Source organism: Rhinatrema bivittatum, chromosome 8, assembly GCF_901001135.1.
Source record: "Rhinatrema bivittatum chromosome 8, aRhiBiv1.1, whole genome shotgun sequence".
Classification (NCBI taxonomy): domain Eukaryota; kingdom Metazoa; phylum Chordata; class Amphibia; order Gymnophiona; family Rhinatrematidae; genus Rhinatrema; species Rhinatrema bivittatum.
Window position 1 is genome coordinate 111,378,364 of NC_042622.1, and position 27,216 is coordinate 111,405,579.

General features: G+C 47.2%; 1 protein-coding gene across 1 annotated transcript in view; it reads left to right on the plus strand.

Annotated features, from left to right (window-relative positions):
- The window catches only part of GOLGA1 (golgin A1), a 266,236-nt gene that overhangs the window by 176,084 nt on the left and 62,936 nt on the right, over nucleotides 1–27,216 (plus strand). Inside the window, exons 13-17 of the mRNA XM_029610990.1 lie at nucleotides 4,178–4,273; nucleotides 13,519–13,614; nucleotides 15,045–15,197; nucleotides 15,419–15,514; nucleotides 19,882–19,971. Of these exons, the coding sequence (XP_029466850.1) occupies nucleotides 4,178–4,273; nucleotides 13,519–13,614; nucleotides 15,045–15,197; nucleotides 15,419–15,514; nucleotides 19,882–19,971 (531 nt within the window). The remainder of the gene's footprint in view (nucleotides 1–4,177; nucleotides 4,274–13,518; nucleotides 13,615–15,044; nucleotides 15,198–15,418; nucleotides 15,515–19,881; nucleotides 19,972–27,216) is intronic.

Here is a 27,216-nt window from a genome sequence, read left to right on the forward strand (position 1 = left end):
CCTGAATCACAAAGTGGACAAGTTCTGCAATCTGCACAAACAGAAACACCAGCCAGCCAAGGACGCCTTTGCTCGCCCTTGGAACTCAGGTCTTCTATACGCGTATCCTCCTATACCGCTAATATCCAAAACTCTAGTGAAACTACAACAGGACAAGGGGTCCATGATACTAATAGCCTCACATTAGCCTCGAAAAATGTGGTTTCCCATACTTCTCGACCTCTCAATCGCAGAGCCAATTCGCCTGGGTGTGGCTCCCACTCTCATAACTCAAGATCAGGGCAGGTTGCGCCATCCCAACCTTCAATCCCTATCTCTGACAGCATGGATGTTGAAAGCTAGATCTTACAACCACTCAGTCTCTATCATCTAATGTCTCTCAAGTGCTTATAGCTTCCCGTAAACCTTCCACGCGAAAGAGCTATTCTTCGAAATGAAAAGATTTACTTTGTGGTGCACACAAAAGGAAATTGACCCTTTCTCCTGCCCCACACCTTCTTTGCTAGACTACTTATGTCATCTTTCAGACTCTGGTCTCCAGACCTCATCTGTACGAGTACATTTAAGTGCAATCTCGGCTTCCCATAACAAGATGGGAGATGCACCAATATCCATACAACCTCTTGTCAGTAGATTTATGAGAGGTTTAACTCACCTTAAACCACCAATATGGCCACCAGTCACAGAATGGGACCTTAATCTGGTGTTAACAAGGCTCATGCGTTCTCCTTTTGAACCTATGAATTCCTGTGATATTAAATTTCTCACATGGAAGACAGAGAAGGGCGACCAGGAAGGTGGAGGATCTTCATCGGATGACGTACGAGGAGAGATTGAAGAATCTAAATATGTACACCCTGGAGGAAAGGAGGAGCAGAGGTGATATGATACAGACTTTCAGATACTTGAAAGGTGTTAATGATCAAAAGACAACGACAAACCTTTTCCTAAGGAAAAAAATCAGCAGAACCAGGGGTCACGATTTGAAGCTCCAGGGAGGAAGATTCAGAACCAATGTCAGGAAGTATTTCTTCACGGAGAGGGTGGTGGATGCCTGGAATGCCCTTCCGGAGGATGTGGTGAAGACCAGAACTGTGAAGGACTTCAAAGGGGCGTGGGATAAACACTGTGGATCCATAAAGTCAAGAGGCTGCCAATGAAGAGTGGGTGACTCGCCAGAATGATGGCTACTGCCTGGAGTCAATACCCTTATTAAATAAACATACACAGGCTTGACTCCAACATCGCTCTAAGCTTCAACAGCAAGAGGAAATGTGGAAAAAAGGATTCACACTCACAAAGAGGGGAGTAGCTGGCTTGTTACGGCGGTTACTACCCCAAATCAAATAAGCCGATACTTCACTTTCAATGCATATACAGCATAGTTCTCTGATTCAACGGCAGGGGAGAAGAAAAGAGGGTTCGCACTCACAAAGCGGGGAGTAGCTGGCTTGTTACGGCGGTTACTACCCCAAACCAAATGGGCCTGATACTTCACTTTCGATGCACATCCAGCATGGCTCTCTGCTTCAACGGCATGGGAGAAGACTTATACGTCACGCATATCCAGCATAGCTCCCTGCTTCAACGGCAGGGGAGAAGAAAAACAACCAATAAGGGCTAATAACATAGTCTGGGTAAAACAAATAAGCATGGGTGCAGCTTGCTTATTGCGGCGGCTACTACCCCAAACTAATCAAGCTAGATATTTCACTTGGATGCAGCTCCATCCCTGCTCTCTACATTAAAGGTGGGGATGGAAGGGAAATAGAACCAAGAGCTAAGAGAAACAGATAAGTATGAGAGAAAATATGTGTGAAGCTTGCTGGGCAGACTAGATGGGCCATTTGGTCTTCTTCTGCCGTCATTTCTATGTTTCTATGTTTCTATGTTTCTATATTCCTCATAGCCATTACATCGGCTAGAAGGGTTAGTGAGTTACAAGCACTTGTCACGTACTCACCCTATACAAAATTCCTACATGACAGAGTGGTTCTTTGTACACATCCAAAATTCTTCCCCAAGGTAGTTACGTAATTCCACTTGAACCAATCCATAGTTTTGCTTACATTCTTCCCAAGGTCTCACTCTCACCAAGGTGAAAGGACTTTACATACCTTGGACTGTAAACGTGCGCTAGCATATTACTTAGACCGCACTGCAGTCCATAGAAAATCCACTCAATTCTTTGTTTCTTTTGATCCAAACAAACTGGGTAATCCAGTGGGCAAACACACTCTCTCCAACTGGCTAGCAGATTGTATAGAATTCTGTTATGAAAAAGCAGGCCTTCCTCTCCAAGGGCGAGTAAAGGCGCTTTCAGTAAGAGCAATGTCAACCTCAGTAGCACACTATCATTCAGTGCCAATTCTTGACATATGTAAAGCAGCAACATGGAGTTCTCTTCACACCTTTGCAGCTCATTACTGTTTGGACAAAGAAGGATGACAAGATTCAGCCTACGGACAGTCTGTTTTAAAGAACTTGTTTCCAGTATAATCCCAACTCCTTCTACATCCAACCTGCTATGATTTTTGGCTGCCTCATTTTTACCAACAATACTTCAATATTGCTTCTCTAGACTAGCGGTTCTCAACCGCAACACACCGGTTGAGAACCGCTAGTCTAGATCATATAAAACACACTAAGAAAATAATAATCACACTTTACACCCTATGTGAAAATATGAAAGCTATATTCTCTATATCACATATGTATAAAACAGTGCTTATGACAACGTCTGTCAATTAAACAAAACACAGGTTATATTATAAATGTTTATATTCACTTAGATACCAAAGGTTATATGCAAATAAAAAGCAGTAGCAAAAGATATTTACAGTGACATGTCTCTCACATGTCACTGTAAATATCTTTTTATTTACAAGACAGTATCAGGAAATTGGGATCTCAGTATTGGAAACTCAGTCTTGGGTCTTCAGTTGACTAATGGTGCTCTCCTTACTGAATCTGAATTTTCAGTCTGTCTCTCTTAGCTTTTATGCTATATTTTGGGCTTCCTCCCAAACTCTTCTGTGTGAAACTGCAGCTGTTCTGTTTCTAACCTAATCTTAATTATGTAGGAGAGTTCTGCTTCTAACCTAGTCTTAGTTATGCAGGAAACTACCTTGTAGCTGGTCTGTGAGTTGTGAGTTCTACTTGTGACCTTGAAGCTTGCAGACTTCAAGTTAGAAGAAAGGTGGGCTAATGGGGGGGAGTGAGGAAAAGCAGGGAGAAAACAGGGGGCCTACCCACACCCCACAAGCCTGTAATTTCTTTAAGCAGTGTTGTCTATCTGCATGCTAACCTTGTAAGGTCCCAGAAAACAACACGGAAGCCGATCCAACGTAGCAGCAATGCAACCAGAACAAAATTAGATTGGTGTCAGGAAATGCATTGGTTTTTACCTTTTAATTAAAGTATTTCCTGACACCGATCTAATTTAGTTCTGGTTGCATTGCTGCTAACCTTGTAAGAACATACTTTTACCATCACATCTTGTACTAACCTCTGATCATACTTTCACATCTAGATAATGTTCACATCTAGACAATCTTCTCGTCCCCTTTCACCTCACTCTAATACAGCCAGCCAGGGCTGGGGATGCTGTTGAGGGCATGTTCATAGCCCCTGTGGGGGAGAAGGGAGTCATTGCACATTGGTGACTTAGGGTCAATATTAGCTGGATTTTGGAAGAAGTCACAGTTTGTGGCCTCTGGACAATGATTGTCACAGCAATGGCTGGGCTGAGTTGGGATTATAAGGGAAAAGCCCCAGTCAGTTGTGAATGAAAGCTCTCATAGCACCTTAATTGAATTGGAAGCCAATAGAGCAGGATGAAATAGGTCAAAGTGTATCTATATATCTTTTTCTGTTTTCAAAGGAATAAGTTATTTCTGAGTTCTAACTACCAGTTGTTTCAGTTGAGAACCATTTTTTGTAGTTGTTCTGCTGCATCAAATGGTAACTGGGCAGCTTTTGTTAGCTGTGTGGAGATAGCTTGTCCTGCCTTCTTTTTAGTACAATGAAATTAGTAGTTGAATAAACATTGTCAGTGTGTAAGACATTTGGTCTCAGTGTTCCTGCCTTCTCTCTTGTATGCAGAAAGGATGAAGAGGGCTGCAAGAGTTCCTCCCTCTCAACTTTGCCATTTTTGTTCCTCTTCTTCAATTACCAGGTAACAAAACTTAACAACAGAATCGTAGAAGGGCAGGCTACACTCGGCCAGAAAGAGGAAGAAATCAACAGCTTCAAAGAAAGTAGCATATGCCAGGTAAAAGAGTTTGCCTTTTCATCCTGCCAGACCAGACCAGAAAAATGGGTTATACTCCCCTACCAGCGGAGAGAGGCAGAGAGCAACTGGTTTACTGATGCCACCCTCTATAGTGTCCCATTCTGTCATCACCCTGTCAGTATTGTCTCCAGCAGATGGTAGTGTAGTATCCTCATGTTGCTGTAGGGACAGAGGAAGATTTGGTGAAAGGATCCTTTGGTCTCTTGGGATGACCGGCCTCTGGTCTGATCCTCCCCCAGTTGAGTTAACTGAGACCTGGGGAAGCCTTGTCAGTACCTCTAAAATGAGGTGGTTCTGACTAGGTGCTTGTGGTGTGGTTCGGTCTTTCCTCACATCTCCCTGCTCCCCCTTCCTCTTCTCGCTGTAATAATAAAGTTTTTTTAAAAAATTGTATAAAGAAGAACATGGAAATTGAGATAGCTGGCTGGAGTAGGGTGAATCTGGCTTGCTGCAGTGATGGAACCCATCTTAAAGCCTCCCCAAGGGCAGTGAGTACATTTTGGGAAGGGGAGGAGGCATGTAAGGCCAGCCGAGCATGGAAGTATAGTAGCCCATGTGGCATGTATGGCTTGCGCCACACCAGTGCCAGCACCAGCAGCCATTCTCATGGGTGTGTAGGGGAAGAAGGTGGATCTGATGTGCAGGGCCCAGCCATGACTGAGCTACTGTGTGTGGGTGTATAGGGGCAAAGACATTTCCTGATGTCGCAAATTTGACCATAACTGATCAGCCTGCCATTTTAGAGCCATGGGGCTCCACAGATAAGTTAGTGATTTGGCCTCTGGTGGTAGTTCCTGCTCTCTGGGGAGAGGGACAGCTTCCTTTGACTGTGTCTACCATGGAGCCAACAGAGGGGGCCTTCCAGCACATTCTTCTTGTTTTCTTTATTTTCACCCTTGGTCTCTCCTTAAAAAAAAAAAAAAAAAATCCCCTGAGTTCATACCTCGAATCAGTCCAGACTCCTGAGTTTTGCCTCTCCTCCAGCAGATGGAGACTGAGAAGAAAAGCTTTACTGCCATTGCTACTTAATCTAGTGTGCCACCTGCAATCCCTTCTTCCCTGTACGAACCCAGATCAGTCCAGACTCCTGGGTTTTGCCTCCCTTCCAGCAGATGGAGCAGAGAAAATTTCTCAGGCATCACCTTATAATCCGGTGTGCCATCTGCAACTCCTCAGTATTTCTCTGTCTCAGGTAGATGGAGATGGTACAAATCCTGCAGTTCTGAACTCAAGTAAAAAAAAAAAAAAATAATAAAAAAAAAAGATACAGGAAGCTGCTTTTATCCTCCCAGGGGGTTGGCAGGTCCTGGTGGGACCATCCCCCTGGTAGAAAGTGAGAACAAGCAGGGGTTGGGGACCCCAAAAGTGCTCTACTGGGCACCAGGGTAACAGCTGGTGGTCCAGCTCCCTCCCCTCCAGCGCGGATTCTGAGCAAGTAATCGCAGATCCTGGGCACTTGGGTGTCCAACAGATTCCAAACTTATACCCGCAGCTTTGCAATCTGGTCCTCCATCAGATAGACTTTGCCCACACTAGGGTTGAAGTGGGCGCCTAAGAACTCCAGGACCTGAGAAGGAGAAAGGTGGCTCTTGGCTAGGTTCATAATACAGCTCAGGGATCTCAGACATGGAAGGACCACCTCCACCGCCTGCTTGCAAAGGTCCTCCAACTTCGCTTGAATGAGCCAATTGTCCAGATATGAGTGAACCAACACCCCCTCTTTTCTGAGGGCCGCTGCTTCCACCACCATGATCTTGGTGAAAGTTTTAGGCGCAGTGGCAAAGTCTCTGGTCCAGTGTCAACAAGCGATAGTCAGTGTTGCAGCTCTTCAGTCCCTCGGATGGTGGTCAATTTCTCCAAGAGCAGCCTTACTCCATCTCAGTCCCTGGATGTCCTAGGAGCACACTTCGATACAGCTGTGGGCAAGGTACTGCTGCGTCCGGATCGGGCCTGGGCTCTCATCTCCCAGGTACAGCAATTCATTTCGCGCTCTCTTCCCACAGCTTGGGATTATCTTCAGGTTCTGGGCACTATGGCGTCCACTATCGATCTGGTATCTTGGGCTTTTGCGCATATGCGTCCTCTGCAGAGAGCCTTGCTCTCCCGCTGGAAACCGGTTTCTCGGGAATTTCAGGCCAACCTCCCACTGCCAGAGAAGACCAAGGACAGTCTGGCCTGGTGGCTCAACCTGGATCATTTGTTAAAGGGCATAACCTTGGCAGTCCCTCAGTGGATGATTGTCACCACAGACGCCAGTCTCTCAGGTTGGGGAGCGGTCTGTCAGACGAAATCGGCACGGGGACGTGGACGGAATTGCAAGCATCCTGGCCGATCAATCGCTTGGAGACCAGAGCGGTACGCCTGGCGTTGAAGCGTTTTCTCCCCCTAGTCCAGTGTCGGGCGGTTCGGATTCTGCCAGACAACGCAACAGTAGTGTACATCAGTCGTCAAGGGGGAACAAAGAGTCATCACGTTTCTCGGGAGACGGACAAGTAGCTGGCCTGGGCAGAGGTCCACCTTTCCTGCCTAGTGGCCTCTCACATCGCAGAGTGGTCAACATTCAAGCCGACTTCTTGAATCGTCATCGCATAGATCCCGGAGAGTGGGAAATCTCCGAGGAAGCAGTGGCACTTCTATTCAGTCGGTGGGGGTCTCCCCACCTGGACCTGATGGCCACTCTACGGAACGCCAAAGCTCTGCGAAGAGAGAATGGCGCGGAGGGAGTGGATGCCTTAGTCCTTCCCTGGCCACAGCACATTCTCCTCTACGTGTTTCCGCCATGGCCCCTGGTGGGAAAGGTAATCCGAAGAGTAGAGAGTCACCATGGTCCTGTAATTCTGGTGGTGCCAGAATGGCCACGTTGGCCGTGGTTCACGGACTTGGTCAACCTCGCAGTGGATGGCCCTCTTCACCTGGGACATGTACCACGCTTGCTGCGCCAGGGTCCAGTATTTTTCGACCAGGCAGATAGCTTCTGTCTTGCGGCCTGGCTTTTGAGAGACGCCGGCTGAGAAGACAAGGATACCTGGAGGCCATGATCTCGACCCTCCTCAAAGCTAGGAAGACCTCTATGTCCGTTGTCTATGTCCAAGTTTGGAAGGTCTTCGAGACCTGGTGTGGCTTCGAGACCTGGTGTGGCTTCGAGACCTGGTGTGGCTCCGTGTCTTGCCGTGGAGCGCCTTAGTGGCTCAGATACTGTCATTCCTGCAACAGGGACTGGAAAAGAGATTGGTCTACAATACCCTGAGGGTGCAGGTGGCTGCCCTTGGTACCCTGATCCAGCACCGGCAGGAACTCCCCTTTCCTCTCACCCGGACATCGTCCGATTTCTCAAGAGAGTGAAACACGTTAAGCCTCCAGTACACGCTCTGTGTCCCTCATGGAGCCTCAACTTGGTTCTTCAAATTCTAGGCAGCCCACCTTTCGAACCGCTACGAGCCGCTACACTCAAGGATCTTACGCTCAAGAGCGCCCGCAGGATTTCGGAGCTTCAGGCGCTATTGTGCAGGGAGCCCTATCTCCGTTTCATGGATTCAGGAGTTTCCTTGTGCCGGTACCCTCTTTCCTACCCAAGTTTGTTTCCGCGATCCATATGAATCAGACGGTGGAACTTCCGTCTTTCTCAACTTGAAGATTCCTGTGAGCTACGCAAGCTTGATGTTAAGCGCATCCTCATTCGCTATCTGGAGGCCACAAATGACTTTCGCTTGTTGGATCATCTTTTTGTACTTTGGAATGGCCCAAAGAAGGGGGCCAAGGCTTCGAAACCTACCATTGCTTGCTGGCTGAAAGAGGCCATTGCCTCAGCATATATTGGTGCCGGTCAACAGCCTCTGGTGAGCATCAAGGCCCATTCCCTCCGAGCTCATGCGGCTTCCTGGGCGGAGATTCAATCCGTTTCACCTCAGGAGATATGCTGAGTAGCCACCTGGAAGTCTTAACATACCTTTGCTCGGCACTATCGTTTGAATCTTCAGCCACCGGTTTTTGGCTCCTTTGGCAATCGGGTCATTTGAGCAGGGCTATCCGGAGCCCACCCTAAGTAGGGAAGCTTTGGTACATCCCACTGTCTGGACTGATCCGGGTACGTACAGGGAAAAGAAAATTATTCCTTACCTGCTAACTTTCGTTCCTGTAGTACCACAGATCAGTCCAGATGCCCACCCTAAGGATTTATGGGATTGGGATTGTCTCTCTGCTCAAATTGTTTTCTGTATACCACATGTTTAGTGGCTGTTTCATGGTTCATTTTGCAAGTTTAGTTGCCTCTTAAAGTTTAGTACACACTGTACAGTTGTTCAAGTTGAAAGGGTTTTATACCTTGATCTATCCATCTTGTCTCTTCAGGCTTTGATATTCTTAATACTGAAGGATGACAGAGAGTGCACTAGCTTATATGGGAGCAGCCTTCGAAGTTTTCTCTGACTCCATCTGCTGGAAGGGGGACCTGATCCGTGGTACTACAGGAACAAAAATTAGCAGGTAAAGAATAATTTTCTTTTTCCCTCCCTCGGGATCTCAGCCAGATACCCCATATGATCCATGGGAGGATGTTGACACCGACACTTCTACAAAGGGCATACTCTCAGAGCCATCTCCTCCAGAAGAAAGGAGACTGTCTCCACCAGAAGACCTCTCCTTTACTAATTTTATAAAGGAAATGTCAGAGACCATCTCTTTTGACCTAGTCACTGAATAGGACACACGTCACAAAACATTAGAAGTCCTTCAATTTGTAGATGCCCCCAAAAGAAATTATAGCCATTCCAGTCCACGAAGTGCTCTTGGATCTGCAACATCGCCTATGGGAGCACCCTTGCACTGTCCAACCAGTTAATAGAAAGACAGATGCAACATATTTGGTTCAGCACACTCCAGGGTTTCAGAAGCCACAGCTACCCCACCAATCAGTAGTGTGGAATCTACGCAAAAGAAGGCCAGGAGACTGTGCCCTCATTCTTCAGTTCCCCCTGGAAAGGAACAAAAATTCTTGGATGGTTTGGGTCGAAAAGTCTTTCAGGGCTCTATGTTAGTGTCACGCATAGCTGCCTATCAATTATACATGACACAATACCAGAGGAATCTGTGGCAGCAAGTCCAAGAGATAGTGGGCTCTCTCCCCCAACAACAACAAGAAAACCTCACTGCCATTCTCCAGAAAGGCCTTGAGGCAGGGAAACATAAGGTCAGAGCTGCATATGATTCCTTTGAGATGGCGTCTCGCTTATCAGCAACTGGAATCAGAGCCAGAAGATGGGCCTGGCTTAAGGCATCTGACTTGCGAACAGAAGTCCAAGACAAGCTCACTGATCTCCCGTGTACCGGAGATAATCTCTTTGGTGACAAGATATAAGACGTAGTGGCTCAACTAAAAGATCATCATGAGACCCTGTGTCAGCTTTCCACAGTCTCTACAGAAGCTCCCTCCTCTGCTCGAAAGACCACAAGAAGGGACCCCAGAAGACCCTTTTATCGCTCACGCAAGTACTACCCACCTACATCTCGCATGAGACCAGCCAAACCACCTCAGAGAGGACATCCACGGCAGGCCAAGACATCCAGATCTCAGCCAGTCCCGCAAACGGGCCCAGCTCTGGATTTTGAAATCTGTCCAGAGAACAGCAGCCACTCTACAAATCCAAGACCAGATTTGCCTGTAGGAGGTCGGCTACACCACTTTATCACCAACTGGCGCCGCATTAAAACCGACCAATGGGTAATATCCATCATAACCCAGGGATACCATCTAAATTTCCTCATGGTACCCCCGGATACACCACCCAATCCACTGTGGATCAGAAGAGATCACACAAGCCTTCTAGAGTTAGAACTGTCCATCCTACTGAGCGCCAGGGTTGTGGAAGCCGTTCCCCTGGCACAGCAGTGCACAGGGTTCTACTCCCGCTATTTTCTAATTCCAAAGAAATCAGGCGGCCTCCACCCCATCCTAGACCTCTGCAATCTCAACAAATTTCTACAAAAAGAAAAATTCAGGATGGTATCTCTAGGCACCATACTTCCCCCTACTACAGCAAAGAGACTGGCTCTGTTCTCTGGATCTTCAAGACGCCTATGCGCACATTCCCATATCCCCACATCACCGCAAATACTTGCGTTTTCTAGTGGGGCATCAACATTTTCAGTACCAGGTTCTGCCTTTCGGACTTGCCACGGAACCCCGTGTATTTACAAAGTGCCTAGCAGTGGCTGCGGCCCATCTATGCAAAAACAGTGTACACATGTTTCCTTACCTGGACGACTGGCTAATCAAGAGCCAATCCAAGCAAGGAGTTCTCAACGTGCTGAAGCTCACTATCGATCTGCTACACTCGTTGGGGTTTCTCATCAATTACCAGAAATCCCACCTGAATCCATCTTACCTCCTTACCTTTATCAGAGCAGATTTGGACACCACAGTCGCAAAGGCCTTCTTGCCCAACGACCGCACAGACACGCTCTCCAGACTAGCTACATCTCTGCGTATAAAGAAAACAGCCTCAGCCCATCAATTCCTCACATTGCTGGGCCAGATGGCTTCCACGGTTCACGTCAGTCCTATGGCCAGGCTAGCCATGAGAATAACTCAATGGACTTTGAAATCTCAGTGGCTACAAGCCACTCAACCTCTTTCATCCCAGATCCTTGTAACCGACCAACCTCGTCTCTCGCTTCTTTGGTGGACAAACAAGGCCAACTTGCTGACAGGTCTGCCCTTCCAGCAACCAGTTCCTCAAGTAACCTTAACCACGGACGCATCCAACTTGGGTTGGGAGGCTCATGTGAACAACCTTCAAACTCAAGGGACTTGGACACAACTCGAAGCAAAGTTTCAAATCAACTTCCTAGAGCTCTGAGCCATACGTTATGCTCTATTTGCGTTCCAGGACTGCCTTTCACACAAGAGTGTTCTCATACAAACAGACAACACAGTTGCAATGTGGTACTTGAACAAACAGGGAGGAACAGGCTCTTATCTGCTCTGCCAAGAAGCCGCACAGATTTGGGCCTGGGCCCTTGCTCACTCCTTGCATCTCCGGGCCACTTATCTGGCAGGCATACAGAACATAGTAGCAGATCGCCTCAGTCGACAGTTCCATCCCCATGAGTCGTCTCTGGACCCTGTGGTAGCGACCAAAATCTTCCAACGCTGGGGTCAACCAACAATTGACCTCTTTGCATCCCAACTGAATCACAAAGTGGACAGCTTCTGTTCCCTGCACAGGCAACAAAACCAGTTAGCCATGGGCGCCTTCGCTCGTCCTTGGAACAAAGGCCTCCTATATGCGTATCCTACGATACCACTGATAGCCAAAACTCTCATGAAGCTACAACAGGACAAAGGATCAATGATACTCATAACCCCATATTGGCCTCGACAGGTATAGTTTCCCATGCTTCTTGACCTCTCCAGCTGAGTACCAATTCGCCTGGGCATGGCACCCACTCTCATAACTCAGAACCAAGGCATGTTGCGCCACCCGAACCTCCAGACCCTATCCCTCACAGCCTGGATGTTGAAAGCTTGATCCTTCAACCGCTCAACCTTTCAACTAGGGTCTCTCAAGTGCTTGTAGCTTCATGAAAGCCTTGTACACGAAAATCCTATCTTTCTAAGTGGAAAAGATTTACCACGTGGTGCACGCAAAAAGGCATCAACCCCTTTTCCTGCCCCACTCCATCTCTGTTAGACTATCTCTGGCACCTTTCAGACTCGGGTCTCCATACTTCCTCATTACGGGTATACCTCAGTGTCATCTCAGGGAGTAAGGGATGCCCCGATAACAGTGCAATCCCTTCTGAGTCGGTTTAGGAGGGGCCTTTTACAACTTAAGCCCCCTCTATGGCCACCAGTTACCGAACGGGACCTAAACGTAGTACTTACAAGGCTCATGCGTTCCCCATTTGAGCCTTTGCACTCCTGTGATGTTAAATTCCTTACATGGAAAGTTCTTTTCCTAGTAGCCATTACATCTGCTCGAAGGGTTAGTGAGTTACAAGCACTTGTCACATACTCATCCTATACAAGGTTCCTCCATGACCAAGTGGTCCTCCGTACTCACCCTAAATTCCTTCCTAAGTTGGTAAGCGACTTTCACCTTAATCAGTCTGTAGTCTTACCCACCTTTTTCCAAAGGCCTCACTCTCACCAGGGAGAGAGAGTTTTACACACCTTGGACTGTAAACGTGCACCTGCCTTTTACCTAGACCACACTGCAGTCCATAGGAAATCCACCCAACTCTTTGTTTCTTTCGATAAAAACAAACTGGGAGTTGCAGTGGGCAAACAAACTCTCTCCAACTGGCTAGCAGACTGTATCGAATTCTGCTATGAGGAAGCAGGCCTTCCTTTCCAGGGGAGAGTGCAGGCACATTTTGTAAGGGCCATGGCAACATCGGTAACACACTATCGTTCAGTACCATTTGCCGACATTTGTTAGGCTGCGACATGGAGCTCTCTTCACACATTCGCAGCCCTCTACTGCTTAGATAAGTAAGTCCATCAAGACTCTGCCTTTGGCCAATCTATCTTGAAAAACTTTGTTCCAGTATAATCCCCAACTCATTCCACAACCACCTGCTGTGATTTCAGGCTGCCTCATCATTGCCAATAGCACTCCAATTATTGTGCCTGTCGCACGAGTTATTTGCTATTGGCCTGTTGTAATATGAGTCAGCCTGTAGCTTGCTAATCACCCATTATGTGAGGACTACCATCCTGCTTGTCCTGGGAGAAAGCAGAGTTGCTTACCTGTAACAGGTGTTCTCCCAGGACAGCAGGATGTAGTCCTTACGAAACCCACCCGCCACCCTGCGGAGTTGGGTCCGCTTACGTTTTATTATTTTATTTTTTTGCTTGCGCTTTTTGCTACAAATGAGACTGAAGGGAGATGCCTGTGGACACAGGGATCATGGCATGCTGGGCATGCTCAGTGTGCCAGTCAAAAGTTCTAGAAACTTTGAAAGAAAGGTTTTCCATGATAGGGCTCCGTCCAGTGATGTCACTCATATGTGAGGACTACATCCTGCTGTCCTGGGAGAACACCTGTTACAGGTAAGCAGCTCTGCTTTGTCTGGACATTTTAATCAAATCAGATTATATTCAGTAGGTAAGACTAAATTTCACCAGCTTTACAGCAAGTAGTGTTCTTTGCCATCTTCATTTCCTGGTTATTTTTTGTCTAGTTCAGTAATAATATTGTGATGCGCAATTAATTTATTTTTAGCTGAGAGAAATTGAGCAAACTTTACAGGACACAAAGGAGAGGCTAAAGAAAAGCAATGAAGAAATAAGCCAAAGAGAAGCACAAGTCACAAGACTGGTAAGAATTCTTCCCAAACACTTTGCACTATTTCCAGAGTGTTGCAGTGCCAAAGTTTTGTTGTTCATATCAGAGTTGATTTCTGGTTTCCCTTCCTGGGCATGGGCTACTCAGGGTGAGCAGACAGGTCCTTATCCAGGGGCATGGGTTGAGCCATTTCTGGATTAACCCCGTGGCATGCAAGGAGATGCCATCCTGTTTCCATAGGGAAATCCGAACTACAAATTTTTAGTGGGACAAAACGACTAACTCAGCCTGTCTCCCTTGACATGAATCTGTATGGTCAGTCTGTTTTCTACAGTTTTGTTTATTTTTTAGTTAGTCACTAGTATTTCTGCTGTTTTGCTGGTAGAGCTTAGTCAGTGTTTGTTTAAAATTAATCATGAAATGCACCTTTTTATTATCAGGTTGCAAATGGATTTTTGTTACTGTTCTAATTTGTTAGACACTTGTTTATTGGGAAGTAACAAATAACCTCTGAATGTGTGCTACTATTCTAATATGCTTTGGGTAAATTTTGTATTTGAAAAGGTGGGTAATAAACCCATGCAATAAATAAATAACTATACCGCCAAAGCTGTTAGGCATTTTTAATTCCTTAAAGGTCCCTCAATAAAGAGAAACAGAACTATGCAATCACATTATAGTTTGTGTCTTGCTTTTCCATTGGATTAAATGTTCTAGTCTAGTCTAGGTGACTATGGCAGAGACCTTTTGTTAACGGTGTAAGCCTCTTGAAATGGTAGCAGGCTTCTTAATTCATCAGAACTGTTGCATGTCTGCTCCATAGTTTGTCAAAAGGAAGCCAAGTGTCTAAAGAGGAAGGAAGTTGCTGCCTCCTGTTTTCTGATTAGGAATAAAGAATCTCGCTAAGAAACAAAAGGGGGTCTCACCATGTCACTTGAATTAGAAACTAAAATGGAATGTAGAACTTGAAATAAAGTTATATTGCTGTCATATATGTGGCCCAGTCACTTTTACATTTTTGACAATGGTAACCTTCAGTAGGATACCATACTTAGCAGAAGAAATCTCCATTGGCTCAGGCTGTGCTATGTGGCTACCAGCTTTTCACCAGGAGATTATATTTGAGGCTTTGGACTTTCTTATAGAATGGTTTTTATTTTTATTTATTATTTTTTTATATACCGACATTCGATCTCAATTGAGATATCACACCGGTTTACATTCAGGTACTGTATTTCTCTATCCCCAGAGGGCTTACAATCTAAGTTTTTGTACCTGAGGCAATGGAGGGTAAAGTGACTTGCCCCAAGGTCACAAGGAGCGACAGCAGGACTTGAACCCTGGTCTCCTGGTTCACAGTCCACTGCTCTAACCATTAGGCTATTTCTCCTCCCTAATTATGGTTGGCATAACATGTCTGTCTATTATCAACTTTACTAGAATGCTCTGTCTTTTTTTTTAAGCAAGCAGATCTAGAAGCTGAGAGCAGCAAGCTCCATCAACAGATATCTGTTGTGAAAGTCCAGTGTGCAGAGAGAGTTAATTGGCTGGAGGCACAAGTAACTGCCCTAGAAACCGCTCGTGAATTTGATAAAACATCCTCACAGCACAAGATAGTAAGTACAAGCAACTTTCATTGGGCGCACTGCTAGACATTATGCAGCAATTGATCATAAAAATGAACCCCACATAGGAGAATTCATGCTGGAGTTACACATTCCCAGCAAGGATCTTCTGCTGTCCCTGATCTCATACCTGAATGGGAAAGCACATATACTGCTCTCTCCTTTTCACCATAATTTTTGCTTTTGACACAAAAGTTGCTTCCTGTTTGCAGAACCAGTTAGAAGAGGAAAACAAGGATTTTAAAGAAAGAAGAAATGAGTGTGAAACAGCTGTACAGATGTTGGAAGCAGAGCAGAGCAGATTAAAGGTATTCACTGCACTCTAACTGAGCTTTTGGTGCACACAAAATGAGGAACAAGGACCCATAAATAAAATTGATTTGTTTTAATTGCAAATATTTTGGAACTTTTAAATGAGGTTTAATTTATTAACAATTATTTTCTTATTAAACATATAACAGATTTGCTAAGTGTGGATGCTTATTATTACTGAGCTGTGAAATGTACCAGTAAGACAGTCCGAGGGTACTACCTGTTCCTGAAAGGGAACAGGAGGTAACTGCCCCCAGGGGGCGGAGCACTGGAGGAGACAGAGGCTGTGAAGAGTTTCACCACTGGAAGCCCAAGGTCCCCCCGGGAGGAGCCCTAGGGACCCGGGCTGCTTGGACTTAAGTGGGCCTCGCAGGATCTTCTGAGAGAATGGAAGTCCGGTGTGACCACGGACACAGGGGGAGCGTGATCGGGTTTGAAGTTGGAGGCTGGTTGGAACAAGGAGAACCAGAACAGAGTTCGTGATAACAAGGCAAGGAACAGAGCCAGAATCTGGAGACGAGGTCAGGCAGCAAAGGTCAAGATCCAGAGGTCAGTCTGAGGAATGGTCAGTAAAGCAAGGGTCAGGTACCGGAGGTCAGACAAGGTCAAAGGCAGGCTGAGGTCTTGAGGCAGGTGGCAGGTAGGCAGGTCAGGAGCAAGATGAGGTCTTTGAAGCAGGTGGCAGGCAGGTCAGGAGCAAGCTGAGGTCAGTACCAGTAAGACAGGCCGAGGGTACTACCTGGGTAGACAGACAGATGAACACAGGAACAAGCAGGACGCAGGAACTAGGATGCAGGAACAGAAGGATCCTGGAATGAGACTAGGAACAGGCAAGAGCAGGAACAAACGCAGAGAAAATCTTAGAACAAACCGACCCGATTGCCAAGGCAAGGAAGCATAGACAGGAACTTCCTTATATCGAGGGATCAATCAGGGTGCGCCGTGGAGCTAAGACCTGCCCTTGGCCCTACATGAGTCCAGGTGGTCCGCGCACGTAGGGGCATGGCTAACATGGCAGAGGATGCCAAGCCTCGGCGTGAGGCCTGGCGCGCAGTAGAAAGCCCAGTGAATGCCGCCGCGGGATGCTGGGGCCTAGCAGGACTGGCAACTACTGCGAGGGAGATTGTCCCGGGATCTGCTGTGGAACCATGAAGATGAGCAGGCCCATGCGCGGGACGGCCGCGGGCGGGGCGCGTAACATACATTATCCCAGGACAAGCAGGATGCTAGTCCTCACATATGGGTGACATCATTGATGGAGCCCTATTGCCGAAAGCTTTCTGTCAAAGTTTCTAGAAACTTTTGACTGGCACTCTGAGCCCACTGAGCATGCCACGATATTCTCAGCCACAGGGGTCTCCCTTCAGTCTTCGTTTTTCCGCGCTGCTGTTGGCATCGTGGAGCAGGAGCCTGTGTGAGTTTTCTCACAGTTTGCCTGACTAAAAATCAGATTTAAAAAGCATTTATTCTCTCCCACATCGGGGTCTCTCGATTTACCACCAGCTGGTGAGTAAATTTAGTCTTTTTTACTCTTTGGAGTAAAAATAATTTTCTCTCATTTTCATTGATGGCTGTCGGCGAAAATATGGCCACGGGATTTAAAAAATGTCCCAACTGTAATCGGACAATGTCCATTACAGATCCACACCTCGAGTGTGTCCTTTGCTTAGGTCAAACACATGACTTATAACAACCTGTCCCAAGTGTGCTGAAATGACCGCGAAGGGTAGAAAGGCCTGCCAAGAAAAGAGCATTTATTCCATCTACAACTTTTGCCTTCCTCGTCGATGTCTACGCAATCATCTCCGGCCGGAGTCTGGAAGCGTTTAATACTCAAAAAGCGTCGTCCGGAAGGCTTGGGGATCTTTCATCGCCGACCCCATCTGTGGCATCGACGAGGTCAGTGGCAGAGCATCGACCAAAGCATCGACACCCATCGATCCCGGAGACGCTTCTCTCCCCAGAGAAATCGACCGCAAAAAGGCCTCGACTCCAAGAAACACCGAGGCCTTAGACGCTGAGGCCTTCACCGCCCATCGATGCACCGATCATCGAACCTCCACAGGGCCCTGTGGAAGGACCATCAACACCTCCTCTGACACCACGTGTAGCTGCTCTGCATGCACCAGCTATCACGGAGGAATTGACGGATTTTATCCGTCAAGCGGTGCTCCAAGCATTAAAGGACCAGCAACTGTTGATGCCTTTGCCGAAGTCGATACCGGTGCCTGCACCGATGCTGGAGCCTGCACCGAGGCTGGCACCAACACCGAAGTCTGCACCGATACCGAGGCGGCCATCAATGTTGATGCCCATACCATCGCCGATGCCCGGCTCAATACTGGAACCAATTCCATTGATGCCGATGCCACCTGGGGCTCCAGGACAGCCAGAATTAGCACTGTTCCAGCTTTTGATGAACAGATTCAACGCAATAGTTGGTGCTTTACCATCGATTCCGACCAAGCCACAAGAAGATGTCCCTGGACGGGATACCATTAGATGATCCACAGCCAGGTCCTTCAGGGCTTTCTCGACCGCCAAGGTCTTTTCCCACGTCTCCACGTCAAGATGACCCGTACGATTCCTGGGAAGAAAGACATACAGATACTACTTCTGAAGGGTTTATGTCTGATCCTTCTCCTCCAGAAGAAAGAAAGAAATCTCCACTGGAGGATTTATCCTTTACAAATTTTGTTAAGGATATGGCAGACACCATACCATTCACTTTGGTATCAGAGGAGGACACAAGACAGCAAACACTGGAAGTCCTTCAATTCGTGGACCCTCCAAAAGAAGTCTTGGCTATACCTGTCCACGAAGTTCTCCTAGACTTAGAGCACAGACTCTGGAAGCATCCATGCCCAGTGCCATCCATAAATAAGAGAGTGGACACCACTTATTTGGTACAATCTGTCCCCGGATACCAGAAATTGCAACTGCCACATCAATCAGTTGTTGTGGCGCATGCACAAAAGAAGCCTAAACGAATAAGACCTCATTCCTCCACTCCTCCAGGCAAGGATTACAGATTCCTGGACTCCTTGGGCAGGAAAATCTATCAAGGGGCCATGCTAAATACAAGGATTGCATTATATCAGTTATATATGACGCAATACCAGAGAAACCTGTGGAAACAGATGCAAGATCTCTCAAATTCGTTACCACAGCAGTATCAAGAAGCAGCTCAAGCAATAATACATAAAGGACTTGAAGCTGGCAAGCACGAAATCCAAGCAGCTTATGACAATTTTGAAACTGCTTCCAGAGTAGCGGCCTCCGGCATAAGTGCACGTTGCTGGGCATGGCTTAAGGCCTCTGACCTCAGGCCTGAGGTCCAAGAAAAATTGGTTGATTTGCCATGCGTAGGGGACAACCTCTTTGGCTCTAAGGTGCAAGATGCTGTAGCCCACTTAAAGGAACATATAGAAACCCTGCGTCAACTGTCGTCAGTTCCGCAGGACTCTGCTGCATCTTCATCTCGCCGCCCTCCTAGGAAGGAATCTCGAAGGCCTTTTTACAGGCAGAGGCGTTACTACCCTCCAGCATCAAGGGGCAGATCTTCATGTCCGCAGCAAAGATCTCAGCCCAGGCAACCTAGAGCTGCTAGGCCTCAACCTCCACCGCAGACGGGACCGGCTGCAGGCTTTTGAGGCCATCACCAGAGACCAAAGCCATCTCCACAACCCACAACCGGAGCTACCAGTAGGCAGCCGAGTTTCTTCCTTTTACAACCATTGGATACAAATAACACAGACCAATGGGTTCTCTCCATAATATCTCGAGGTTACCAACTCAATTTTGTCTCAATTCCAACAGATTCTCCTCCAAAACCTCTTCCATTAAGCGAAAATCACATAATTTATCTACAAGCAGAATTATCCACCCTTCTGAGAGCCAGGGCTGTAGAACCGGTGCCCCGTTATTTCCTCATTCCAAAGAAAACCAGAGGCCTACGTCCCATCCTAGACCTCAGAAATCTCAATAGGTTAAAATATTATAGATAAATAAATTAAACTTAAAAACTGAAAAATGACCAGGTCAATATTTATACGAGAAAACAAACATTACTTTCTTCTTTCAACCCACTATTAAACCATCCCATCACCGTGCCTTTTCCTGCCCATAAATATATGCCTGCTGTTGACAGAGTGGTTCAAAATGGTTGGTAATCTATTGGATGGAATTGGGGAGACCAAACAGTTGGGACTTCAGCTGATGAAAGAAGATATTAGAGTAGTAATAGTATATCTGGATCTGTGACCAGAAGAGGTGGGAGGGTTTAGAAATTGTTTATTGCTTTAGTCTCCTAAAAGTTAGTTGTATTTGAGCTGTGAAATATTTTTGTACTGCTGGTTTGCAGGAGGAGCTGAGCAGGAGGGAAACAGTCAGTGTGGAGATTGCCAAGGCTTTGGAGGAAACCCGCAAACAAAGAGAGGACCTTCAGCAGCAGGTTCGTGTCTTTTAGAGAGGAATTTCAGGTTTCTTCTGTTTTTCTGTCTTAGATAAAGCAAATGTATATTTTATTAAATTTATGAAGAGTCTGAGGGGGACAGCCAAGGACTTTGTATGACATAGCACTTGTTATTTCTTATCCCACAGGGTCAATGCAGAGATGTTTTAGCTCACTGGAGCGAGCTTGGTTATTGCTTCTAATGTGTTTTTCCATTTTGAGAAAAATGAGACCACACACATTACCAGGATTAAAGCAGCATTTGAAAGTGTCCACAATTTGAGTCCATGCAGTGCTTGCTGGATTATCTGTCGTGCCCTCCTCCGTATAGTGCAGCATATTCACAAGCATGCATTTCAGTTTAGACATGAGCCTCTGGAAAGGACTGTTGGCTGTTTGTTTTGGAGGTTTTTGAAAGCATTGTGGTCTTCAGGTCATATAGAATGTGTGCATTTTGTATTTTCTTGGCTTTATATGTTTATTTTCAAAATAACCCTCCATATCCTTCACGCTTCTCCATTGTGAGCCAGGGGGTATGGCATTTGATTGACTCTTCTATCCTTTCTCCATCAGCAACTGTGTTGCCATTGCATATCCTGGGGAGAGGGAAATATAATTTAAAACCTTTAACTCCAGGCTTGCAGTATAGAAGAGTTGCTACAGTGATAGATTACCTGACAATAACAAACTTACACATTTCTTGAAGGTAATACTGAAGTTCTCTTTTAGCAGCATAAGTATGCAACAGTTTTACGGTAGATATAATTGGTTTTAAGTTTCTGGTTACACAGAGCAGAACACTGTTTAGAAATACATTTGACCCAGAGTAAATGTGCGCTTACCAAATGCAATGCCAGTCAACTAACCCAGCTGAGTAAGGTCACACTTCTGGTAAATTGGTTATCCTGTCTCATGGTATGGAGGGAATCAAGCTGCACCTCAGGCTAACTCTATAGTCTCAGGCTGGACCCCGAATGCTCAGATACCTGTGTAAGCTACACAGCAGGCATGAGCTGAAGAGCCTAACTTGCCAGGGCTTAAGCAGGTAGGAAACTGGCAAGTACTCCATAGCTATGGAGCAGAGCTGGGCTAAGTTTTAAATCTAGTCTCGGTGCCAAATTTACGAGTGTAGAATTCATGTGAACACAGCAATGAATAGGATAAAGTTCCCTTGAAATGGAATAGGGAAAAGGTTCCTGCAGTTAAGGAAAATTCCCCAATTAGTGAATAGGAAAAAATTCCATAATTAATATAGCAATTCCTTCTCCTCTCTTGAAACTGTAAAGTTCAAAATCTTTTCTTTGGACTTCATGCTTATTCAGATGCATAGGGTCCCAATGTGGCTCTTGACCGGTTGTTATTAGGGATGTGAATCATTTTTTGACTATTTAAAACAATCTTCAGATATATTTTAAATCGTCAAAAATCGTTAGAGCCGCGATACAATAACAATTCCCCCGATTTATCGTCAAAAAATCGTAAATCGGGGGAGGGCGGGAAAACCAGCACACCAAAACAACCCTAAAACCCACCCCGACCCTTTAAAACAAATCCCCCACCCTCCCGAACCCCCCCCAAAATGTTTTAAATTACCTGGGGTCCAGTGGGGGGGTCCCGGCGCGATCTCCCGCTCTCAGGCCACGGCTGCGTTAATAGAAATGGCGCCGGTGGCCCTTTGACCTTACCATGTGACAGGGCAAAGGTAGCGCCGGCGCCATTTTGGTTCCTGTCACCCGACGTCACGAGTGCAGGAGATCGCTCCCGGACCCCCGCTGGACCCCCAGGGACTTTTGGCTAGCTTGGGGGGGCCTCCTGACCCCCACAAGACTTGCCAAAAGTCCAGCAGGGGTCCGGGAGCGACCTTTTGCACTTGCGCCATATTGCCAATATTCAAAATGGCGCCGGCGCTACTTTTGCCCTCACTATGTCATACGGGTCGTATGCCCTCACTTTTTGCCCTCACTATGTCATACGGGTCGTATGACATAGTGAGGGCAAAGGTAGCGCCGGCGCCATTTTGAATATTGGCAATACGGCGCGAGTGCAGCAGGTCGCTCCCGGACCTCCGCTGGACTTTTGGCAAGTCTTGTGGGGGTCAGGAGGCCCCTCCAAGCTGGCCAAAAGTCCCTGGGGGTCCAGCGAGGGTCCGGGAGCGATCTCCTGCACTCGTGACGTCGGGTGACAGGAACCAAAATGGCGCCGGCGCTACCTTTGCCCTGTCACATGATAAGGGCAAAGGGCCACCGGCGCCATTTCTATTAACGCAGCCGTGGCCCGAGAGCGGGAGATCGTGGGAGATCGCGCCGGGACCCCCCTACTGGACCCCAGGTAATTTAAAACATTTTGGGGGGGTTCGGGAGGGTGGGGGATTTGTTTTAAAGGGTCGGGGTGGGTTTTAGGGTTGTTTTGGTGTGCCGGTTTTCCCGCCCTCCCCTGATTTACGATTTTTTACGATTTATAAAAAACCAAAAAACATGACGATCAGATTTCCCTCCCCCACCCCCCAGCCAAAATTGATCATTAAGACGATCGATCACACGATTCACATCCCTAGTTGTTATCACCGTCTGTAGACATGCGATTGGTGGGCTCCTGACCTGACTTCATCTTTGCTGGTACATTTGTGCATATTCTCAGAAAATGCTAACATGTTCTAGAGGTTTCTCTTACACAATGCTTCCCTATGAGGAAAGGCTGAAGAGATTAGGGCTGTTCAGCTTGGAGAAGAGACGGCTGAGGGGGGATATGATAGAGGTCTTTAAGATCATGAGAGGTCTTGAACGAGTAGATGTGACTCGGTTATTTTCACTTTTCGAATAATAGAAGGACTAGGGGGCATTCCATGAAGTTAGCAAGTAGCACATTTAAGACTAATCGGAGAAAATTCTTTTTCACTCAACACACAATAAAGCTCTGGAATTTGTTGCCAGAGGATGTGGTTAGTGCAGTTAGTGTAGCTGGGTTCAAAAAAGGTTTGGATAAGTTCTTGGAGGAGAAGTCCATTAATGGCTATTAATCAATTTTACTTAGGGAATAGCCACTGCTATTAATTGCATCAGTAGCATGGGATCTTCTTAGTGTTTGGGTAATTGCCAGGTTCTTGTGGCCAGGTTTTGGCCTCTGTTGGAAACAGGATGCTGGACTTGATGGACCCTTGGTCTGACCCAGAATGGCAATTTCTTATGTTCTTCATTGTCAAGGCTGCAGACTCAGCAAGTCCTGAGTTCGCTGTACTAGCATATTATAAGGTGCAGACAGATGTCTGATATGAAGAACAATGGAAGTATCTTCTTTCTGCATAGTTTCTCACAGCAATTAAAAGTGAAACTATAGAGGCCATCATGTGGCTGGACTCCATTTTGTGTTGCTCAGGCCTGCACTTTGGTTCAGTTGCACACATCTTCCAGGGCTTATGCCCTACAGCAGTAATATGCTTCTGCTTCTAGGTTAATAATAATAATGCTTATCATTTTGACAGTGCTATTGTATAATCACACCGCTGTACAGTGATAAGTATTCAAGTATGATGAGTCCTTGCCCCAAAAAGCTTACAATCTGAGTACCTGAGGAAGATAAAATGACTAGCCCAAAGTCACAAGGAGTGTTGGTGGAAGAAGCAGAATTTGAACCCTGGCCTTCCTGGTTCCCAGCCTACTGCTCTGACTACTAGGCCGGTCTTTCTTCCTTTTGTCCAATCAAATATGCAAATGATCTTTGAGACTGTCCTCCACGAGGAATGGTTATAGGTGGAGCTTAATCTGCTGCATTAGAAATTGCTTTCATTGAATTTATAGTTGAATATTTTTAACTACTCCTGTACTGTAGTGCAAGGTTCCAGTAGTTTCCTAGAGAAGTCTTTCTTGGTTGTGATGGTAATTGAACCTTTGAGACCACATAAGTCCCTTCTTTCGATTGTTTCTGTAGAACGCCACATCATTTTCTAACTAGAAGCATTGTCTAACTAGAAGCACTGTCCTGGAAGACCCCCAGCCAGTCAGGTTTTTAGGATGTCCCCAATGAATATGAATGAGATAAAATTTGCATGCTATGGAGGACAAGTTTGGAACCATTGGTCTAGAGGAGAAGTCCATTAACAGCTATTAATCAAGTTTACTTAAGGAATAGCCACTGCTATTAATTGCATCAGTAATTCTTCAACATACACCGATACAAGGGACCACTTGTGCTCTGGTGTTACTTATGTACGGTGGCTATGTTAAAGGACAGCCCATTTGGTGGGTGCCCTTGTCTTTCGCCCCGTCTATTATTCTTTATTATCTTAATTTTTTGTGAAACCTTTTTTTTAATTTTCTGCAACGTCAGTCATTTTCTTGAAAAACCCCCAATTGCCCGTTTTCCGAGGCGACCCGCTATTGATGTATATATACTTATCAAGGCACCCGTCTCAGCTTCTTCTCACGGGTACGCGTCTGCTAGCCCGACATGGGCCATGTTTCGGCACCTCCGTGCCTGCTTCAGGAGCTACGGGTGGGGTACTGCTGTGTCCTATCAGGTACACAGTAGCTGTTTGCGTTTCCAATTATGTGATGACCATATTTCTGCGTGGACGGCGCCAACTCTTCGGCGCCGTCCACGCAGAAATATGGTCATCACATAATTGGAAACGCAAACAGCTACTGTGTACCTGATAGGACACAGCACTCCCACACCCGTAGCCCCTGAAGCAGGCACGGAGGTGCCGAAACATGGCCCATGTCGGGCTAGCAGACGCGTACCCGTGAGAAGAAGCTGAGACGGTTGCCTTGATAAGTATATATACATCAATAGCGGGTCGCCTCGGAAAACGGGCAATTGGGGGTTTTTCAAGAAAATGACTGACGTTGCAGAAAATTAAAAAAAAGGTTTCACAAAAAATTAAGATAATAAAGAATAATAGACGGGGCGAAAGACAAGGGCACCCACCAAATGGGCTGTCCTTTAACATAGCCACCGTACATAAGTAACACCAGAGCACAAGTGGTCCCTTGTATCGGTGTATGTTGAAGAATTACTATTGGAGGGAAGAGGTTGGTTGATGTACAATTAATTGCATCAGTAGCATGGGATGATCTTAGTGTTTGGGTAATTGCCTGGTTCTTGTGGCCTGGTTTGGCCTCTGTTGGAAACAGGATGCTGGACTTGATGGACCCTTGGTCTGACCCAGCATGGCAATTTGTTCTTATGATATAAATGCTTCCCACTTGCAGCACTACAGTCACATCTGAAGAAAGGTCCATTTGGTTCTTAAAGCTCATTTACTGCAACATCTTTTTTTCTGTTGGTCATTTGAAAGGTGTATCACACTATTAAGACGCCAAGATAATTCCCATAAGGACAGGTTTCCTGCTAGGGTCTCTTTCATACACGCACATACATGGTGAAAATGATCAAGGTTGCTCAATTTTGGAGGCAATGTAGGGTGGCAAGGGACATACCTTAGTCTTTTCCACTTCTGAAGTGTGTGGGATTGTGTGAGTAAAGCAAATTCCCTGTATGTACCAGGATCAGTCCAGACGGTGGTTATGTCCCCCGTCCAGCAGATGGAGTCAGACAAAAACTTCTGAGGGAGGTGCTACATAAGCCCGCATCCCTGATCTCATTCCTCAGTATCTTTCTGACTCCAGCAGATAGGAGCAGAGGAACAGAAGTTCCCCAGTACATGGGCTTAGTGGGTTCTGTTTCCTCAGCTAGGCCTTTGGTCTCATTCATTTAGTGAGGGATCAGGTTTTCAAGTTCAAAAAACCAACAATAAATATAAAAGAAGGATGTTCTTCTGAGTAGGAGAGCCTTACTGCTGACTCTCCGTGGAGCACTTGCTGGCAGACCTGGGGCTTTCTCTCTTATCCTGTCTACCTCTAGTTTCTAGTACATTGTTGGGTAAGTGCATGTTGAATTCTTATTCCCAGGTTCGTCTCCATGTGCGCCAGACCGCCGGGGTGTAAGCTAGTGGTACTAGCCTCTCCCCCCTCGGCAGCTTGTCGACCCGTGGCCCCGCGATGTTCATTTCCCGGGGCCGCCGCCCACCGGGACGTCCCATTCCTCGGCGGTGCTTTCAGATTCCGGGTCAGTGGGGCATTTGGGGCGGTCCCTGGCTCAGGCCTTTCTCCTTCGGCGCTGAAGAGCTCCACTTACCGCGCTCAGTCTCCTCCCCCCCCCCCCCCCCCCCCCCCAACGAGGCATGCCGAGAGCATCGGCATGCGCTGCCTGCGGCTGGCTCGGGGGCCAGCTCTCGCGGGAGGGGCTTTGTACAAGCTGTCTCCCCGGTGGGGAGACCAGCTTGCAGCAGGAGGATGCTGCCGGAGCGCGCGGGTTTGACTGCGATGGACGACAGCAGCAGGCCCCGTTCCCTCGGATGGCAGGAATGACGGCCATTTTACTTCAGGATCCGACTGACGCCGGATCCTTGGAAGAGGATGCAGAGGCCCCGTTTTCGGCCCTGCCACCTGTTTTGGTCTCAGTGGAGGCATCAGGGCCGCAGTCTCAGCTGGGGAAGGCCACGGTCTTGCCCCTCTTAGGTCCCCCAGCATTTTCCCCAGAATTTATTGTGCTGATGCACAATGCATTCCTGCAGAGGATGGCACAGCCCCTGGATGTCACCCTGGAATCCCCACCGCCCAAGCTGGCATGTGCGGACCCTCTCCCTGGGGGGGGGGGGTTCCACTGCAAGACATGTGCCACCTGGAAGGAGGGGCAGCTGGTTCATCCAGGGATCCCCTTGGAACACTCAGAGGGCCACCCAGAGTGAACTCTCCTGTTCAGGGGGGGACCCGGTCCCAGACCTGGCCGGGGACGACCCTCTATTGGCGGCCCAGATGGAAGGGGACGACCCTCGGGTCCTACACATTTTTCAACGCGACGAGCTGGATGACCTGATCTCGCATATCCTACAGGAGCTGGATATCGACGCCCCACCGGAGCCACCAGGCCCTGATCCTAAGGCGAAAAAGGGGGATCCCGTGCTGGCGGGACTCCGTCCGCCGACGAGGGCTTTCCCTACTCATTCCACGTTCCTCCATTTACTCTCGAGGGAATGGGATTCACCCGAAGCCTCCCTAAAGGTTAGCAGAGCTATGGAAAAGCTATATCCCCTCCCGGAGGAATTTCTGGAACTGCTCAAGGTTCCGACGGTGGACTCTGCGGTGTCGGCGGTCACCAAATATACCACTATCCCGGTCACGGGGGGGGCACAGCGCTGAGGGACCTACAAGATAGGAAGCTCGAGGTTTACCTCAAGAGGGTATTTGA